The sequence below is a fragment of the Sceloporus occidentalis genome, unplaced genomic scaffold (genome assembly GCF_023333645.1).
Source record: "Sceloporus occidentalis isolate IW3139 unplaced genomic scaffold, rSceOcc1.0.p SCAF_71, whole genome shotgun sequence".
Taxonomy (NCBI): Eukaryota; Metazoa; Chordata; class Lepidosauria; order Squamata; family Phrynosomatidae; genus Sceloporus; species Sceloporus occidentalis.
Window position 1 is genome coordinate 1,763,403 of NW_028317051.1, and position 17,895 is coordinate 1,781,297.

General features: G+C 40.8%; 1 protein-coding gene across 1 annotated transcript; it reads left to right on the top strand.

The window, feature by feature from the left end:
* The first annotated feature begins 3,507 nt into the window (after nt 1–3,507).
* LOC149286261 (metal regulatory transcription factor 1-like) lies at nt 3,508–13,325 on the top strand. Its single transcript, XM_089494311.1, has 11 exons — nt 3,508–3,918; nt 7,087–7,325; nt 7,606–7,737; nt 8,098–8,171; nt 8,259–8,377; nt 9,076–9,150; nt 10,302–10,404; nt 10,468–10,470; nt 11,301–11,842; nt 12,445–12,508; nt 12,943–13,325. Exons 1-11 carry the CDS (start codon nt 3,508–3,510, stop codon nt 13,323–13,325), a joined length of 2,145 nt encoding a protein of 714 aa, XP_089350437.1.
* Nucleotides 13,326–17,895: the final 4,570 nt, after the last annotated feature.

A 17,895-nucleotide genomic window follows, 5' to 3' on the forward strand; every position in this document is an offset into this window, starting at 1 on the left:
ACGTTATCACTAAAATGAAAGGAAAAACGTAATTACTAATTTATAGGAAAACAAATAACTAGAAGACGACGATTACATAAATCTTAGTAATCTTATACAGCAAATCTTATATTGTTTTTATTTTTTCCCACCTTCGTTGTCCTCAGAATAATGTCCATAACAATATTTGTGAGAATTCTGTGCTGTAGCTTGATTACACCACGACTTGCATCTACCAGCACCGTGTGTGCTCTGTTACTCCATGCGTGCTACATGTCACCTGCCGGCAGGTAGCATGATAGTGTTTATCAAGGGAAACTGCCATATGGTAAAGGCCACAAAAGTGTGATTATTTTTGCCCGGTTAATTCTAGAACGTTAAAAAGCTGAGATCCCGGAGGATAAGCTGGTAAACTTCAGTATTTACCTCGATCTGAGCATGTTGGTTCAGGAGCTGACAAATCTTGATGGGCATCCCTCTCATTTAATTGTTTTGGGTTTTTTGGTTTTTTTTTGCATATATAGTAAATATTTTTAATCTGTAGATAATTTTTACTGTAAATTCTTTTGTACAAACCTTCTACCTGTGTTCAGAAAAAAAAATGGCATTTTTATATTATGATGTTACTTGATACAGATGCCCAATACTGAAGTCAACCACTCTGTTCAGTTTTACAATGTACAATATTTTGTATTTGGGTGTTCCTGACAAAACAAAATGTATCTTTCGGGTTTTTTTTATATGCTCTACTAATACAGAGAAAATATTTTCAAATACGTTTTGGATTACAGACTTTGTATATTAATAAAATATGAGTGACAAATTGAGTTTTGGTGTTTGATGGTTTGGGATAGGTAAATATGGTATATTGGTTACATGAACCTACCCAACACAGAGTCAAAACAGATGCCTGTAGTATCCAAGTTAAGAAAGATTCCAGGGAAACGGATTTTCTTACCTGCCGTCCAGCTGGCATTAAACATTTTCTGGAATTGCTGGGAAGATCTCAAAATTATCTTTTCTTTTTTGTATCGTGATTTAGTATAGATCCCAGATTTGGTGCCCTTTAGTTTTAGACCTGCTGTTTTTCATGGTGGCTAGTAATGGCTAACCTTTGACACTCCAGCTATCATGGATTACAGTCCCATGAATGGTTTTTAAGGTTCCTGGCTAAATATCTATCTATCATTGAAGTCATTTGCATTTTATTGCAATCGTTGACCACCTTTAGCTGGTTTTGCGGACATTTCACACACGGTCGACTCAATTATCTAAAAAGTTATGTAGAGATGATGTCGGCTGGAATACGTGATCTAGCTGTAATAAACTACCACAATAGTAATCTAGCTAGTTCAAGAGCAGAACTTCTGTGAATGACTCAACATGGAAGAACTATCAATAGTAGGTAATTGTGTATTCACATAATTATTAAGTACTTTAATTGGCTTTCATCTTTAGTGATGCTGTTTGGGGCAGTAGACTGTCCCTTTAAAGATTTAAAATTAGTAAGACATTCTAAGCAGATTTGAGTTTGGGTGCAATATGTCCATCGTCCAGCTGCCTAGCTCTGCTGGTCCCATGGATGGCTTCTGGTCCTTTAATCACCCTATGGATTAGTGATAAGATTGACGTTTATTATATATAGTATAGTCCTGTTTATATAGATATGGCTGTCTGTCTTAACGTTTTTGGTCATAACAGAAGAATGAGGTCTCTGGAGAGCAAGATAGATTCACACTAGAACATAGTTATCTTACTTCATCCAAAGCTTCTATTAAAAATGTCTGAGTCATGACTAGATCCTTTCAGTGTTCACTGAGCTTTTCGGTTAGCAGCGTACAATGTTGGTATTACTATTAGAAGATTTTTATATTGCTGATGATGTTGCGTTCCTTTATTCAGTCGTCATGGAAAAGGGACACAAATACCATAGAACACCTAGGAACTTAAGCAGCTTGGTCCTCAGCTCCCCCCCCCAATGAGTGAGAACACCAAGTGGAACAATATTTTATAATGTGGTAGAGCTTTCTGTGCACATTAATGGGGTCTGCGAAGCCAACGCTTAAACTGAATGGTGGTAAGCACATGAAGGGACACAAAAACACATCTCCTACGTGCAAGCGGTGGGGAGAGGGGCAAATGCATATGGCGGATTCTGTAGACTCCTCCCATGCACTGCAAAGGGAGGCATCATTCCTTGTCAGTCTTCCTTTGATGGAGAACTGGAAAGTGTCCCTAATGCTCTTCCATGTTTTTCAGTCCTACCAGCTGCATGTGAAGGCTCTAAGAGTAATGTTGAGCTACAATATAGGAAACATTTACGGGAGTCAAGCCTTGCTTGCCTCTTGTGTTTGTAAGCGCCTGCTTCAATCCAAATTAGAAATATACCCATTAGGGTAGGAGAATGTAAACATTTAATTTGCCATAAAAACCTATCTGCCCTACTGGATGAAAGGAGAATTGCTGGGCGGCCAATCAAAACAACAGATTTCGAAGACTACCGATGTTTAATATTCAGGGGAACTTGAAATATGCAGGCCAGGTCCAACCAAACACAATGTAACTCATAGAGCAGATGTTCCCGGTGTTCATTTCACAGATCATATCTGTGTTGCGTAACATTTGACACCATCTGTGGCTAATTGGTCCTACTAATGTATACGTCATGCATTAATATGTTTACGTGATTACATTGCGTGCCACATGTGTGACACAACCGGGTGTCGTGTCCCGATTTCCAGTGAGCACAGATCATAGGTTGTTGAGTATGTTAAGTATATGCCAGGAGAATAACCAAAAGTATAATGGGACTTTCCCTTTAAGGAGCAAAAGCCACAAATGAAAACTTTGGGACGATCATGAAAAGAAACTTGTAATGATCTAGTTGGGAGAGAATGCAACACTTGTTCAACTCAACGAGGGAAAATGTACCCGACACTCTAGCCAGGCCTGCATTTACCCCCCCCCAACCATGCGTAATGGGGGCCCCAAAATTCTCGGGGAGAAATAAAGACTTTCCTCATGACAGGTGACAGCAGCACCCAGTGACTCGCTGGGGAGAACTGTGGAATATACGGTTCTCTACACCCAGGCTACACTGCAGCACATGCGCACATGGTCCTTTACGGACACCCAGCCGTAAACAACACTAGCTTACGTTCAAAATCCGTCGGACCCCCGGTTTTTTTTTAATAACCCAAGCGGCGCTTTCCCACCACACACGCGTGAATTTAACATGGAGTCATTGACTCTTATCACCGCTGTCCTCATTCTTCCGCTGGTATCCTCCCCTCAGTCCCCGCCCCCCTTCCGCCAAGTCGGTCCCACCTCCTCCTCCTCCGACCTCCGGAACCACTTCCTCCGAAATCACCGGTGAGGCACCGAAAGTCAATGAGGAAGTTGTCGTCGCTGTCTGAATGCTTTGCCTCGGCGCTTGTGTTTTTGGGGGCCACAGGGCACACAGACCTTGCCTTCTCCGCTTGTGGGAGTTAAGAGCTCCCGTGTAATCCCACCTTGAGGTTACCGGCCATGGGGGAGAACAGCCCGGAGCTGGCCCTCATCTCGATGGAGGATGGGATGTGCTCAGACGAGAAAATGCGGAAGTGGTTTGTGGAGAAGCGAGTACGGGAGCCGGTGTATGACACCACGACTGTCCTCATCGAGCAGGACCGCCAGCCCTCAGGTGGGGAGGAGGAAGAAGAAGAAGAGGAGGATGAGGGGAACGTTGGGGGTAACTTACCCTTCTTGGATGCTGCTAATGAGCAGGGTTTCCTACTTCTGCCTGAGCAGGACGGTATGTCCCAGGGATATGTCCAACACATCATCTCACCTGACCAAATTCACCTGACCATCAACCCTGGCTCCACTCCTATGCCCAAGAACATCGAGGGGGCGACCCTCACCTTACACTCCGAGTGCCCAGAGACCAAGCAGAAGGAGGTAGGTGGGATGCACTGGAGAGTTTTCTCGTACTAGTATTAGAGACCATCCCTGTGTTGAGTAGTCTGGTGGCCAAGAGGTCTCCTCATGTCTTGGAAGACCAAAACTCACTGCCCCAAAGTCCTAAACTGTCTTCTTCTGTTTATGTGGGTTGGTGATAGCTAGAACTTAGGAGATGCCTCAGGACAACTGCACCTGTCATTCCGCAGAACGCCTCACTGTTGTAACGCTAGATCAAGAAAAGCCAAATGTTTTACTGAGAATCTTCCTGGAGTAGTTACTGTGGATGTTGCGCAACAGGCAAGTTGCTTGCTGCACTTTGGGAATTCAACCAAGCATATGGATCAGTGGGAAAAAGCAAATTCAGGGTTATGCCTTGAATTTGAAAATTACTTTAAAGGCGAATTCCTCCAGCCCCCCTCCCCCATTGTGTGGCATATTTATACTGTCAGTAACATACATAGGATCATTTTCTATGTAGGTTTTCATTACTTCCATAAGTTTTGCATGGCTGTTCCTTCGTTGTCCCCCTTGCGATCTACATGCCGTTTATACACTGTTGCCTTTCCTAAGCTGACGTCCAAAGCACCGTTTGTGAACCCCAAAGTACGGTCGCATGCTGCGTCCAAAGTTACGATCTCCAAGGGGCTTCCAGGTCACGAGAACTAGATTCTCGGCTTGCAAAGGATCATGTGTAGAAATAAACCTAGAAATAAAGAATAAAATTGGGAACAAAATTATAGTGCAGTTTCCCTTCTACTTGGGATAAGGCGTAAGCGTATCAAACTATATTTTCGCTTGCCGTTGATATTTCCGCGTCAGTGGTTTTTACTAAGCATGCACACAAATTAGCTGTTTGTGAAAATATACTAGTTTGTGAACACGAAGCTTCAGGCAACTACTGTGCACATCTGTGCTTGGCATGAAGCTGCCAGGAAAAGGCAACATGGTCCGTAAGGTTATAACTAATGTCTCCACACCACCTGATTAATCATACAGCTGATTGGGGATACCTGTATTGATTTATACGGCATTATCTCTTTCCACAGCACTGAGTAAATGGCATAACCAGCGGCTCATCGCCTAAAGGGACACTTCAGCCGTAAGCACATGAATGCATACGATAGCTGAGAGGTCCCTTTAAATTTCCATTTTGACCCTTTAATCGCCCCCAATTATTTTTCATGCCAGTGGGGATCTACTTGTGCGTGTATGCAAAAAGTGCTTTCAGTGGGAATGTATTCTTTCCACTGATTGGCTGCTTCAAGGAGCCAATCGCCCGTCAAGATTCACCTGGCAACACATGGAGGAGTGTAAGTCCTTTCTTTTTTCCCCCATATGAAAGTCCTCACAGGGTGCTTTAATGTGCATTCTTCATTAGCAGGGCTGTCTCTTGTAACAACTTGGGCTTGCAGAGTCCAACGGGGCCTACGCAGAACAAAAAGAAGGTGCCACAGGGGTTCTGTATACAAGTAATTCTAGGTCAGACTTTTAAATGTGAAGTCACTACCATGGCAACCAGTAGTACTTTTTATCTGCAGCCAAATGTGTCCAATTGGTTCCGGGGCTCATGATCTCACACAACAGGCTTTTTTCCCAAATAATTCACAATTTAGCACCTAATAAACACCACATTTATTACGTTCCTTGCCCTCAATGATAAAAGGGAAGGAAAGCAAGGGACCTGTCCGAACAGATAACCGGCCTTCTAAAGTTGTAAGGAGAACCCACTTACTTACTATTAAGATACTTTCAACCGGTTTATAGGAGACTAGGTGCGGGTTGCAGCTTGCCTTCGTCTGAAGCGAGATTGTAGAAACTAAACTAGCACATGCCTTATGCAACCAAAATAAGGAAATTGCTGTAATTCAAGGAAACTGTAGCTTTTGATTTATTAAAACTTTCACCAGGTAAACGTGTTAATTGCTCACATGGGCCATAAAAGAGAACGTAGAACCTTCTCTTATTCTTGTGCCCTAGTGTGGCGAGTAGTGATTGCGCACTTCAGTTTCTTTCCCGGCTGTTACACAACATGTAGGCAGGGGAGCGGAAAGCAGTTGTCATTAATGATAAACCAGCGTGTGCTTCGCATATCACATAGGCAAGGTGCACCCTGGGAAAAGGGTTTATTCTTCAGATCATAAGTGAAGCTCATAATCCTCCCTTCTTATTTATGCTAGCCGGTTCTAAGGCCAAGAACCGGCTAGTATATCATGATCACCATGCTATAGCAAGAGGAAAATGAGCACAAAAAAGTTACAACCTGTTATATTAGGAGGAGGGGGGGGAGCAGCTTTTTCCACTATGGTATACACACACATGTACACTGATCAGCCATGACATTATGAACACTGACAGGTGAGTTGATTAACACTGATAATCTTGTTATCATGGCTGGGATATATTAGGCAGCAAGTGAAGATTTCGTCCTCACAGTGGATGTGTTAGAAGCAGGAAAAGAAAAGGATCTGAGCGACTTTGATGAGGGCCAAATTGGGATGGCTAGAAGACTGGGTGTCAGAACACACAGTGCATCGCAGTTTGTTGCGTATGGGGCTGCGTAGCCGCTGACCGGTCAGGGTGCCCACGCTGACCCCTGGCCACTGCCGAAAGCCCCTACAATGGGCACATGAGCATAAGAACTGGCCCACGGAGCACTGGAAGAAGGTGGCCTGGTCTGATGAATCATGTGGATGGCACCAGGAAGCACTATGGGCAATGTTCTTCGTGGAATCCTTGCAGCAAAAGGGGACCTACACAATATTAGGCTGGTGGCCATAATGTTATGGCTGATTACCCTGTCATTCAAAAGTTAGGGGTCGTTTAGCAGTTTTCATGGGAAACAAGGATATTTACTGGTATTTAATTTTTGTGATATTCCCTCCTGCTCCCTTCATATAGTAAAATGTTAATCTCCTACTGTTTGGATATCAGATGTCGAGGTGTTAAGCCACTAAGATTTGATGTGAACATAGTTTGTGATTTAAATATTAAGGTTGCAGATTGTGCTATTTTCTATGATTTCTGTTTTTTGTTACAACATGCACTTGTTCTAGGTAGATGCTAATCGTATATGGTGTTTTCTGTGGGCGCACACGCGCTCTTTATGGTGGGTGTTGTCATACATGTTATTTTGCGGTTTAATGTTTGATCTTTTTATTCTTACAGGTAAAGAGGTATCAGTGTACATTTGAAGGCTGCCTCCGTACATATAGCACAGCAGGCAACCTGCGCACTCACCAGAAGACCCACCGAGGAGAGTATACCTTTGTCTGCAATCAGGAGGGATGCGGGAAGGCCTTTCTTACCTCTTACAGCCTCAAAATCCACATACGTGTGCACACCAAGGAGAAGCCGTTTGAGTGCGACGTGCAAGGGTGTGAAAAAGCCTTCAACACTCTGTACAGGTGAGGTTGATTCATGCTGAACGTCACACCCGCGGGTTTATTATACCAACTGTAATACAAATACTTTCCATAAACTCAGCCCTATGATACATGTATAGAGTGGGAACCGCATACATTAACCTCTTAAGGAAGAAGTGTGTGTTTAAAATTGGCTATTAATGGAATATGGGCCTATGGGAATTTTAAAATGTGCTGAACAGAATCCGTATTTGAAGTTGGAAGGCGTTTTTAATGTGCTGTTGCAGTATATGATCTTTTGCATTGGCAATCCCCTTGGCAGGTTGAGAGCCCACCAGAGACTTCACACCGGCGAAACCTTTAACTGCGTGACCGAGGGCTGCAGTAAATACTTCACTACCCACAGCGACCTGCGAAAGCACATCCGGACCCATACCAGGGAGAAGCCTTTCAGGTGGGCAACTGGGCAACTGTACTGGCCCCTACCTGGTGAGGAGAAAATTCTGTTATATTAGTACTGAAAGGATGGTAAATAAGTGCGGCTCCCTTTGCTGCATTCCGCATGAAAAATGGGACGGTATTACATTGTTCATCTTCATGAAATATTTGAGTGTTGAGTTTAGGTTTGCCACTTGGATAACTGAAATACTTTAATTAGATTCTATGCCAGATCCTTGCATTTTTGTGCATAGAACACACTTTAATCTCATAAACTCTTAAACATCCATTTACCCATATTTTATTAGTATTCCATATTAAGAGCTTTGTGTTTTCTGGCTAACATTTGGTTGGTTTTTTTTGTTTCTTTTTGCAGGTGTGATCATGATGGTTGTGGCAAAGCATTTGCTGGGAGCCATCACCTTAAAACACATGCCAGGAAGCACACAGGTGAGAACACGGCTTACGAAAACCATTTGTCCTTTTCCTATAGAAATAGTTTAGATAACTTTTAACACGTATCTTTTTTTTGTGAAGGTGAGAAGCCCATTTCCGATGGATGTGAGAAGACTTCCAGCACCAACGGCCTAAAGAGCAACAATGGTCATGATCTCACTGGTTTGGATGACTTCTTACCCAGCCGTACAACCTGCGAGGTAAATCTGCATAAACACATTTTATTTTCATGTACATCTCACTTTATTTGCAATTTACTTATATGCCTTCTGCGTATATTGTATTATATTATTATCTGCCTACAAGGTTTGAGTTGGTATAGCATCTAGTCTGAAGAGTGCGGATGCAAATATTTTAATATAATTTGTTCCATAAAGAGACTATCCGGTCCTGGTATTTACCACATCAAAGTGTATGATGGTGTTATATCTTCAGATCCTATTACATATATCTTTGGTATCCGTTCAATGTTGAGACAATTTGGGTTGAATCTGCCAACGGTTTTCATATGTAAATCTTCAACTTGCTGCCCTGGCATTATTTCAGCGAGACACCTTATCAGACATCCTCTGTATGTAGGTTTTCAATAATGTTGGCATCAATGGTGATCTCTGGATTTAAAAGGATTACATTTAGACTGTCTAAAACAAAAACTGTTACAGTAACAAGTGATCCTCCTTTGCATTAAACGCAGCCATGCCCAGCTTGTATTAGCATATGTCAAACTCAGAAACTAATGTGTATAACTTATCGAGAAAACATGTACGTTGTTTACCTCCTTTCAACGCGTTCGGTAACATTGCCAACAGCATTCTGATTTTCAAGAATATACTTTTCAAGAATACAGACATTAATATTGTCTTTTTTTTTTTTTTTTTTTTTTCTTCTTTCCAAACAGGACGGGAACTATTGGTATTTGAGTGATTTAAGCATGTTATCTACTGACTCTGAGCTACGAGAAAACTCTGACGCTGTAAGTTCTTTGATTTAACGGAAACCTTCTCTTTAGTCTTCCCCAATTTAATAGCCGGACCTACGGAGTTGTATCACATGAGGTCAAATCACATGATGCCTCTAATAACTTTGTGATAGTGAAGCCATACACCAAACAGATTCTGGGCTGGCTTATGTTTCATGTCAACAGACCACAATTAGCAATATTGTGCATTTTGAGAGCTGTTACTTTTACTGAAAAATGAGGTCTCCTGTTTTAGTGCTGCCCAGCTTGGGGACCACATGCGTCTGTCTGAACATTTGTATTTTCTTAAACCGATAAAATACTTTTATTTGGTGGTTCCCTCTGAGATGCATTAAAGTCCTTTTGCTAAACTAAAGTGTGTGGGTTATACACAATGTGGTGTTGACATACATGCAGATTAAGCTATCTAAAGGACGTGAATTTCGTAATATTAATATCTTATAATGTATTTTAAATAAATGTTCAAACGTATATTGCACTTTGTATATTTATACCCAATCATTAAGTCAGTCCGGTCCACTTAAGGTTATTTTGCTTTGGCCCTTTGAGAGTCTCTCTCCATTCTTGCCCGTGTTTTAGGATTTCTCTTGTTAACATGAAAGCAAACACTCCTTATTAACCCAGAGCCATCTGCAATGAGTTTGTAGCCCTTAAGGGTATCTTAAAAATCTCTTTTTTTTTTTTTCCTGGGATGAAATCAATAGTTTGGGTATGGAGTATAGAGATGCCCTGCTGTACTCCGCTGTTGTAAAGGGTGGTGATTCGAGTGATTTTGTCGCTCACAGAACTGACACTCACTGGGTATCTTTTGTTTATCATGTCATTCTCTGTATAGCTGTAGAGACTCGGGGTTGGGAAATTCCAGTTGTGAAATGCTGCGACCAACGCGCCTGGCTCCATTTTTTATTTTTTTTTATATCTAATGTTTGGTCGAACGACTACTGAAGCTTTTGATCATATCTATTAATAAGCTGGTGTCCCTGGACGCAGAATTTAGATGTACTTCAAGGTCCAAAACATTCAGTGCTCATTAAAAGAAGCTATGCTAAGAATCTGGTTATCCATTTTTTTTCTCTGTACAAGATGTTGGTGAAAGAGCTGTTTGTGTCAGGAAATTAATGCAAACGTTTGTTTTTTTCCTACAGAGTCCTGGGCAATCCCTTGGTGTATTATTACCACAAAACATTTTTGAGTCTATGTTTCTGAGCCCGGAAAATACCCAAGACCATGATCTAGCTGACCATAAAGGTAGCCAATGTGTCTTGATGTAACATGCATTACTAGATAAAGCCCATAGTACCGTGGGCACAGTGGGTGGGATTATAATTCTCGCGCATCAAAAATCTCTTTGTAAACAATATTTTGTGTATAAGCTGTTTTACTTAAGCGATATAAAGAGTTTTCACCTGGATGGCCTTTTTAGCTTTAGCTCTAGAAAAACGGACATGCTCATCACAAAACTTAAACATACTGGAAATTGTCTCGTTCCAAAATGAAGGGAAGCTCCAAGGGGGGCCAAATCGACATGGTATCCATGCTACTGTAAACAACAGTGTTGCTGGCCACAGGTTCTGTATCATTCAGATAACTTGACATTGGCAACAGTGCACGCTATGTACCTGCAACCAAACATAAAGGGCTAATCGTGATATAATGCCAGTAAAATTGACTCAATGACGTAAAGGGCAAAATGCCAGTACAATTGCCTTTAGGTTATCAGTTTATTATAGTTAACATTGTATTTTACTTTCAAGGTAAGTGGGCTTTTTGTCTTCAATTTAGCTTTAAAAAGCTATTACTGAGCTCTTCCATTTGAAAACAATGGAATGACATACTGCGTTACTTAGTTACCCAAGTCTGTCTTATTGTAGAGATGATTTCATTACATCGATGTTTAATTGTTTTTCGTTATTAACTGAATTCTGTTATTTACATTTTATTACTCCTTTTTTACAGTGCTGACTTATTGTATACCTTGATTTCTAAAAACAAAGGTGTTATAAATTTAAAAGCTTCTATACTCTGTAAATCACGGTTACATATACCAACTTAAAAATAAACTAATACAACTGTACAAGAAGAGCAGGTGTACAAATCAAGTGCCGATATGTATAGCCACTCTCTTTTCCCTTTTTGTTTCCCAGAAGCGATGTTAAAAACCTGGGTCTCCAACATCCCATTGATGGCACCAGCAGAGAGCAACTCAGCCGAGCCAACATCTTCAGCAGCCCCTGTGCTTAACCTGTCTGTCTCAAAGGCTCCTGTGCAAAGTACAGCTGGCGCAACTTCTGCAACCCCATTACCAGCTGTCATGGAGTGTGACCATCAGCAGGCTCCCCCTGTTTCATTACCAGTGAGGCAGTCCCTGGAAATGCCTGTTCGTAATGGAGCTCATTTTGCCTCCGGCCAGGACAGCTTTGTTGCCTCGCAGACCTCGCAAGCGTTGGTGGAGGGTTTGACTGTTGTTGCGGGACCTTCGTTGGCTGCTGCAGCCGGTTCAGAATCCGTCCTGCCGACATTAATACAGGCTGCAGTCCCCAGCTCGCACCCAGTGCTAACCAGTAACCCAGCAATAACCATTACCCAGACTCCCAGTGCTGCAGCCCTTCTGCCACCCAATCTTGTTGTGGGTGACCCGAACATTCAGTGGATATTAAATGGAGCCACACAAAGCCAGGATAAATCTGTAAGTACTTTGAGAATTGAAATGTATTTCTTGGTACTTTATAATTGTTATGTGGGCTTTCTGGGATGTTTTAACGATTGCAAAGACCACCAATAGTTTTTTTTAAATTAAGTATTGTGTTAGGAAGGTTTACACACTGAAGTATGCATTTCTGTGAATCTAAGTCTGAATCACATTTTGTAAGTTAATTTTTTAAAGCTGTAGTAAAGAATTAACTCCGTCAAACAACTGGATTCTCTCCCTGAGAGCTTCATCTATGAAGAAAGTTCCGAACATTGGATGGAGCAGAAGGTGTAGCTGGTGTTAATTTCCTTTATTTTTCTATTATTTTCTATTATTTTTTTATATTTCATATATGAAACACAATTTCCAACAAAAAAGGCATCGTTCTGTTTTGAATGTGCTTATGTGATACATACTTACGTACGTATACTTCATTGCACCTGAATATTTTTTTCGTACAGCTCCAAAATAGCAAAGTAGGGGCTAACTAATAAATCCATAGTCCGTGCAAGGCTAACCCAAAGATGCAGTCTAGAGCTTTTGTGTGTCGGACATTCTTGTAATAAATGTGAACTAATTGATTTTTCTCTTTCTCACAGCAAACGGCTCCAAAGGTAGAGAAGGTGTATTTTACTACTACAGTTCCCCTCACTGGAAACACAGGTACGGGTTTCCCCTAACTTTTTAGTTTTGCCTTTTTGTATACAGTAGGACTGACGGTGACATTCATTTCCCCAATTTGTTCAGGTATGAAACACAAAGCCACAGAGTTTTATATGAAAGGCCACAGGCTGCCCAGCACTTGTGTTTATTCACTATTCAACATCTAAGACTTGGACATCAGTACTCAGTAAAGTCAAAGGCTTTCTGGAGTAATAACCCCTTTTTGTGACACACATATAGCGTCTGCGGGCATCCATTCGCTGGAGTCTTGAAAATGCCAAAGTACTGAGCTGTTTTGTGACCCCCACGGAGACCTCCATTTAGATCAAGAACTTCTGTACAAGTAATATGGGAGTAATAAACGTAACATGGTATTTGCTTTTCACTTCCAGTTGATATCGAGCCTTGCTAATTCTGTGTGGTCTCTTTTTCAGGAAATGCCATGCAGCAGATCGGTCTGAGCCTTCCTGTCATCATTATAAAGCAGGAGGAGTCCTGTCAGTGTCAGTGTGCCTGTAGAGACTCTGTTAAAGACTCTGCTACAAAGAGCAAAGGGTGTTCCTCTCCAGGGACAGCCACCAACACCAGACCTGAAGTGCAGCCGCTCCCTCCTGACCCAGGAACCCTGTCCTCGTCCCCATGTGAAGGCAGCAGTGGTCACCTACTGAACTCAACAGACTCTCCGCAATGGACACCATCTCCCATATACCTCTCAGACTTCCTCACCCTCCAGAACCCAGAGAACTCCAGTTCCCCTGTCCCCGTGGAAGCCTTATTGCACGGGGATGACATCAGCCTAAGCGGTTTTTCTAAGTAGAGGAGATACTGCTTTTTCAGTTGGACTGGTTTGGGGTGGGGGTTTCTCTTTACCATTTCTATCCAGATTGACTGCCGAACTCTGCAAGCCTTTTCCGACACCAGAAGGATTAAACAAGAGGGCCACGCTCAACGATAACGCAGCTGACACTTTACCTCTTGCATACGCTTATTTTTGGTTTCTACTAGATCTGCAGAGATCTTTTGTGTTTCGTTGTCACACAACCCCTGTTGAAGGAAATTTTGACAGTTCTCCTTCTGGCACTGAAAATGGGTTTGAAAAAAAGAGACTAGATCTATTAACCTATTTGTTTTATTGCACTATATGTCCTTTTGTTTGTGAACCTGGATTTTTAGAGAGGAAAATATATATATATATATGTATATTAATAGACACTAGTCACAGAAAGAGTCTCCTTATCTTTTAAAATAATCAAAATGTGAAGAAAGCCCAACTGAAGAGCAAAAATGCTAGCAATCGGATTTAATTTACAGTGTTTGTACATGAAGTCTCATTCTTTCCAGTTCCTTCAACACTTCCATTCGCTTATGCCTTTTGTATATTCAGAGTTTTAACTTGGACCATAATGGGATTTTTTTCTTCTTCTAGGAAAAAAAAACCTTTAACCTGGCTGGGATTTATAATACATTTGACGAGGTCTAAAATTCTGGTTTTTAGGGTTATTTTGGTTGAATCGCAGTGTTTTGTTTTTTTTTAGAAGCTGAACATTAGCACAACACCGTTCAGAATGTCTCTGACTGCTAAGCTAAATGTACCTTTCAGGCGAGTAAAATACAATATATGTTGCTTATATTATAAGATTTTGTTAATTAAAAAAAAATCTCTTCTAGGCATGGGCATATATATAGTCAATCATAGGATGTCTGTTCTCCACTTGCGGACTTCTAGACAAACTTGGGCAAAATCACCTACATCTCTTGACGCAAAAAAAACTGGTACATTCTGGTTTCTGTTTGGGCCATGCCAGCCTGTGGTTATCGGGTATACAGACTTCTTAGACATTATAAGGTATATAAAATATTATCTACAATAAAAATAGATATCAAGAACCGCCATTTTGGGCGGGGGTGGATAGGGGTGCAGTTACTTTTTTTTTTTATTTTTTTTTGTTTATATGATTAAACAGTGTAGCCCTTAAATTTAGCAATCTTTTGGATTATTGAAGAACATAAATAGCAAAAGAAAAAGTGTAGGGGATGGAAACTAACATGTTTATGGCTTTATGAACTATGGAGTTGTGGATTTCTCCAACAATAATCCAATTAAAAAATGGCTCTTAAACTCCGTAGCCCTGGGATAAATTATACTAGTCATACCATAAAATAACTATTTTACTCTGAGCAAGTTGACATGATTTGTAAAAAAAAAAAAAAAAAAATCTGATCATTTGAATGGGTATGGATTCTGTCTAAAATGAATTTAATAATCTAAAGATCATATTTCAGAGCCTTCAGGGTTATTTATTGTCATTGTAATCTTGTCTCTTGCACCAAAGAGAATTTTTTGCAGTCAATTGTGGTAATTTCTAATAAGCGTTTTGGGAAAGTTTTTAAAATATTTTTATTTCATGAGTCAATATTTAATATATAACAAAGTTGTGTTGGATGTGATTATGGCACCATTAGAACCATTCCATTGGTTCCTACGTGGATAAAATCAGTCTTAAAACTCCGCACCGGAATCCCGATGTATGCATAATCTCCAACTTCCCCACATCATCAGTACTTAAACTGTACATTGAATCCTTGTCTTCTTATCCACTGGTTGATCAATACTACAAAGTTAATGAATGTTCTATCTCGCATATTACAGGAAAGGAAAATGACATACTGATTGGCAATATATTAACAAAGAATATATGATGCAGTGGAAGCTTCTTCTAGAAGAACAAAAAGTATTGCTGTATCAGCCTGTAGAAGCTTTTAATGGATCAACACAGAAAATGATGTAAAAGTCCTATCTTTTGGGGCCTGAGAGGTCTTTACAGCTCCTTCTATGTTGGCACGTTAAAAGGTATTGACCTAAACTAAAGGATCGATTTTTAACTTGGAGCAATTATTAGCTACTTTGACAGTGCCACAGATGGAGAATTGTGTGGGTCATTGCTAAACCAAGCGACTTGTACCCTTGTACAACCTCTGCCAACCTTTTTCAATGTAGTCAATCCTATTTGGTTTAACATTGTGTTAAAGAACATTTGAAAAAATAGCATGACTTCTTGGTCCAACGAGTCAACGTTGCTTGTTTTGGAGGTACTCGGTTTAAAAGTCGAGAAATAGTTTTATCTTATGGATGCTAAGATCTGCAACTAAAAGTATAGCTAGAAATTCCCGGGCCAAAACTTACCTCCTCCACTTGCCCGATTCTAGACAAGGATCGTGCGGATCCTGAGGAAAGGTAAGTACTGTTTCTGATTGATGTACACAGAAAACACATCACATGTTTTATCTCTGTAACTATTAGAAACAAACTTTTTGGTCAGGTTGGGGGAACTTTGGTCTCATCAACCCCTGCCCATCGTGACTGACATTTGTCACGGAGTGTGTTAGTGCGGTGTTGTTCGGCATGTAAGTGGCTAGAAAAATGAGTTTGGAGCTTAACTAAACAATGAGGCAGATATGAACTATGTTAGAATGGATGGGTGCGTACGGACGGCAAAGGGGTGGGGGAACCGTATGTAGGCCATCTTCTTCCATAGGTCCCCTCCTGTACCTGAGTGTGATTTGGAGGAGCTGCCAGCACAGTCCTCCCGAGAAACAATTCCTGACTTGCGGTCCCCATGCCACCTGCTGCTGGCTCCACACCAGCGGGTGATGTGACCACAGGGGAGGAAAAGCAGAGGTCTATCCCTGCAGTTGCACAAAACTGAGTTTTGAGTTGAGGGAGGATACTGGTAACCAGGCACTTAATTGAAACTCTTTTTGAAAGAGTTGAAATTTTTTTATTTTTTTTTAAGTCATTTTAATGTCAAAATTTCTATCCAACCTCTAATGCTTCTGGGATACTACGAACTACTTCTAGAAGTAATTTTCTGAAGCTACAAATGGGTGGAATCCTGGGATGTGTGTCTTTATCATTGGCTCCTCTTCCTTGGGAGAGCAATTCTGCGAGTGGATTGTTTACGTATTTAAATAATTCTCTAAACCTCTAAATGTTACTGTCCCAAAGTTACATTACAGCGTAAGTGAGATGTCATGATAACACTATTTGAGCTCAGATTATTGGGGAAAACCATGTAGGTGGATGGGGCAACCATTTTGGGCCACTACCTGAAGTTTTATGGTGTTTTCCCAGCAATTCCTATGGCCACCAAATAAGAATTAGAGATTTGGACAACTGAGGCCCAAGAACTGGTGTAATAACGAAATGGCATAAGCCAAATTTGTCTAGGCCCGGATACATTAAAAGTAGAACCATGTGGCAATTTATAAGAGGGTTACGTCTGCTTCAAGCATACTAATATTTTAATGGTCAAAAGAGGGACTCTTTTGCTTCTAAGGTTGTGGCTAGGAGTTTTTATTAACCCTGGGTTTTTCGTACCTCAAATACCGGAGCTCTTTTGCCGTTTTTTGTCGGTTCAACCATTATTCCCATGTCCTGGGAATAGTTTAGCCATATGAACTATATATTGTTACATGATTAACGGAAAATGTAGTATAGAGTAATTTAATAAAAAAACTACAGAAAAATAGAATAAAGTTATATATATATATATATATATATGAAATGTACAAAAAATACCCTCAAAATGTAACAATTCAGGTGTCCTGGTTTTGGAAAAACCTCAGTCATATAGAATTTCGATACTTTCCTAACAGCGATAGGGCACGTATCATAGGGTGTACGTTATAATTTCCAAACTCTTTAATTTTTGCATTTAGTATGCTGGGTTTATTAACAAAATTAACAAAAAAACACTACTTTTTGATATTTTTTTCTCCACTGCCTACCCAGTTCTCTCTAACCACCCACCGAACTACCCTAACACTATACACTGAAATATATGGACATGACTATACTGGCTGCTTGCGGGATGAAGTGAGAATCGGCCCCAATGGGTACGCATCAGAGTGCGGCGGTGTAATTTCTATAGGATGTACTGGTACGTCCACATGGTACGAAAGGGATTAATCTGAATTTACGAACTATTCCTAACTCTCTATGTAACTGAATTGAGAATACACATTAGGAATACGTTTTATATACATTTTTTTATATTGCTGCCATCTCCCCCTGAAGACTACAGTGGTCTGCCCTCCCGATGGCTTTTTTTTTGGTGGGGTAGAAAAGGAGGGGCGCCGCAGTAGATGGCGATTGTTTAAAACTAGAAGGACAGAGCCTTAGATGTATAGCAGTTCTACTGCACTGAGAGGTGGAATTTAAACATGCATGGGAAGTGCATAGGGTTATCCTTAGGCAATTCCAAGGACCCAAGACTAAAGAACCCATTGTTATATGAAAGGACTCCATTATGGAGAACAGAATGTGGTTTATATTTTAGGATAGTTTTTGACAATCCCTTATTACAATATGGGAGGGGGGGGAGGGG

Bases quoted from the DNA above. Each gene is read 5' to 3' on its own strand.
- LOC149286261 (XM_089494311.1), top strand. From the start codon at position 3,508: ATGGGGGAGAACAGCCCGGAGCTGGCCCTCATCTCGATGGAGGATGGG. The intron at 8,378-9,075 runs GTAAATCTGCAT...CTTTCCAAACAG, and splicing joins CCAGCCGTACAACCTGCGAG to GACGGGAACTATTGGTATTT. The intron at 11,843-12,444 runs GTAAGTACTTTG...TCTTTCTCACAG, and splicing joins CACAAAGCCAGGATAAATCT to CAAACGGCTCCAAAGGTAGA.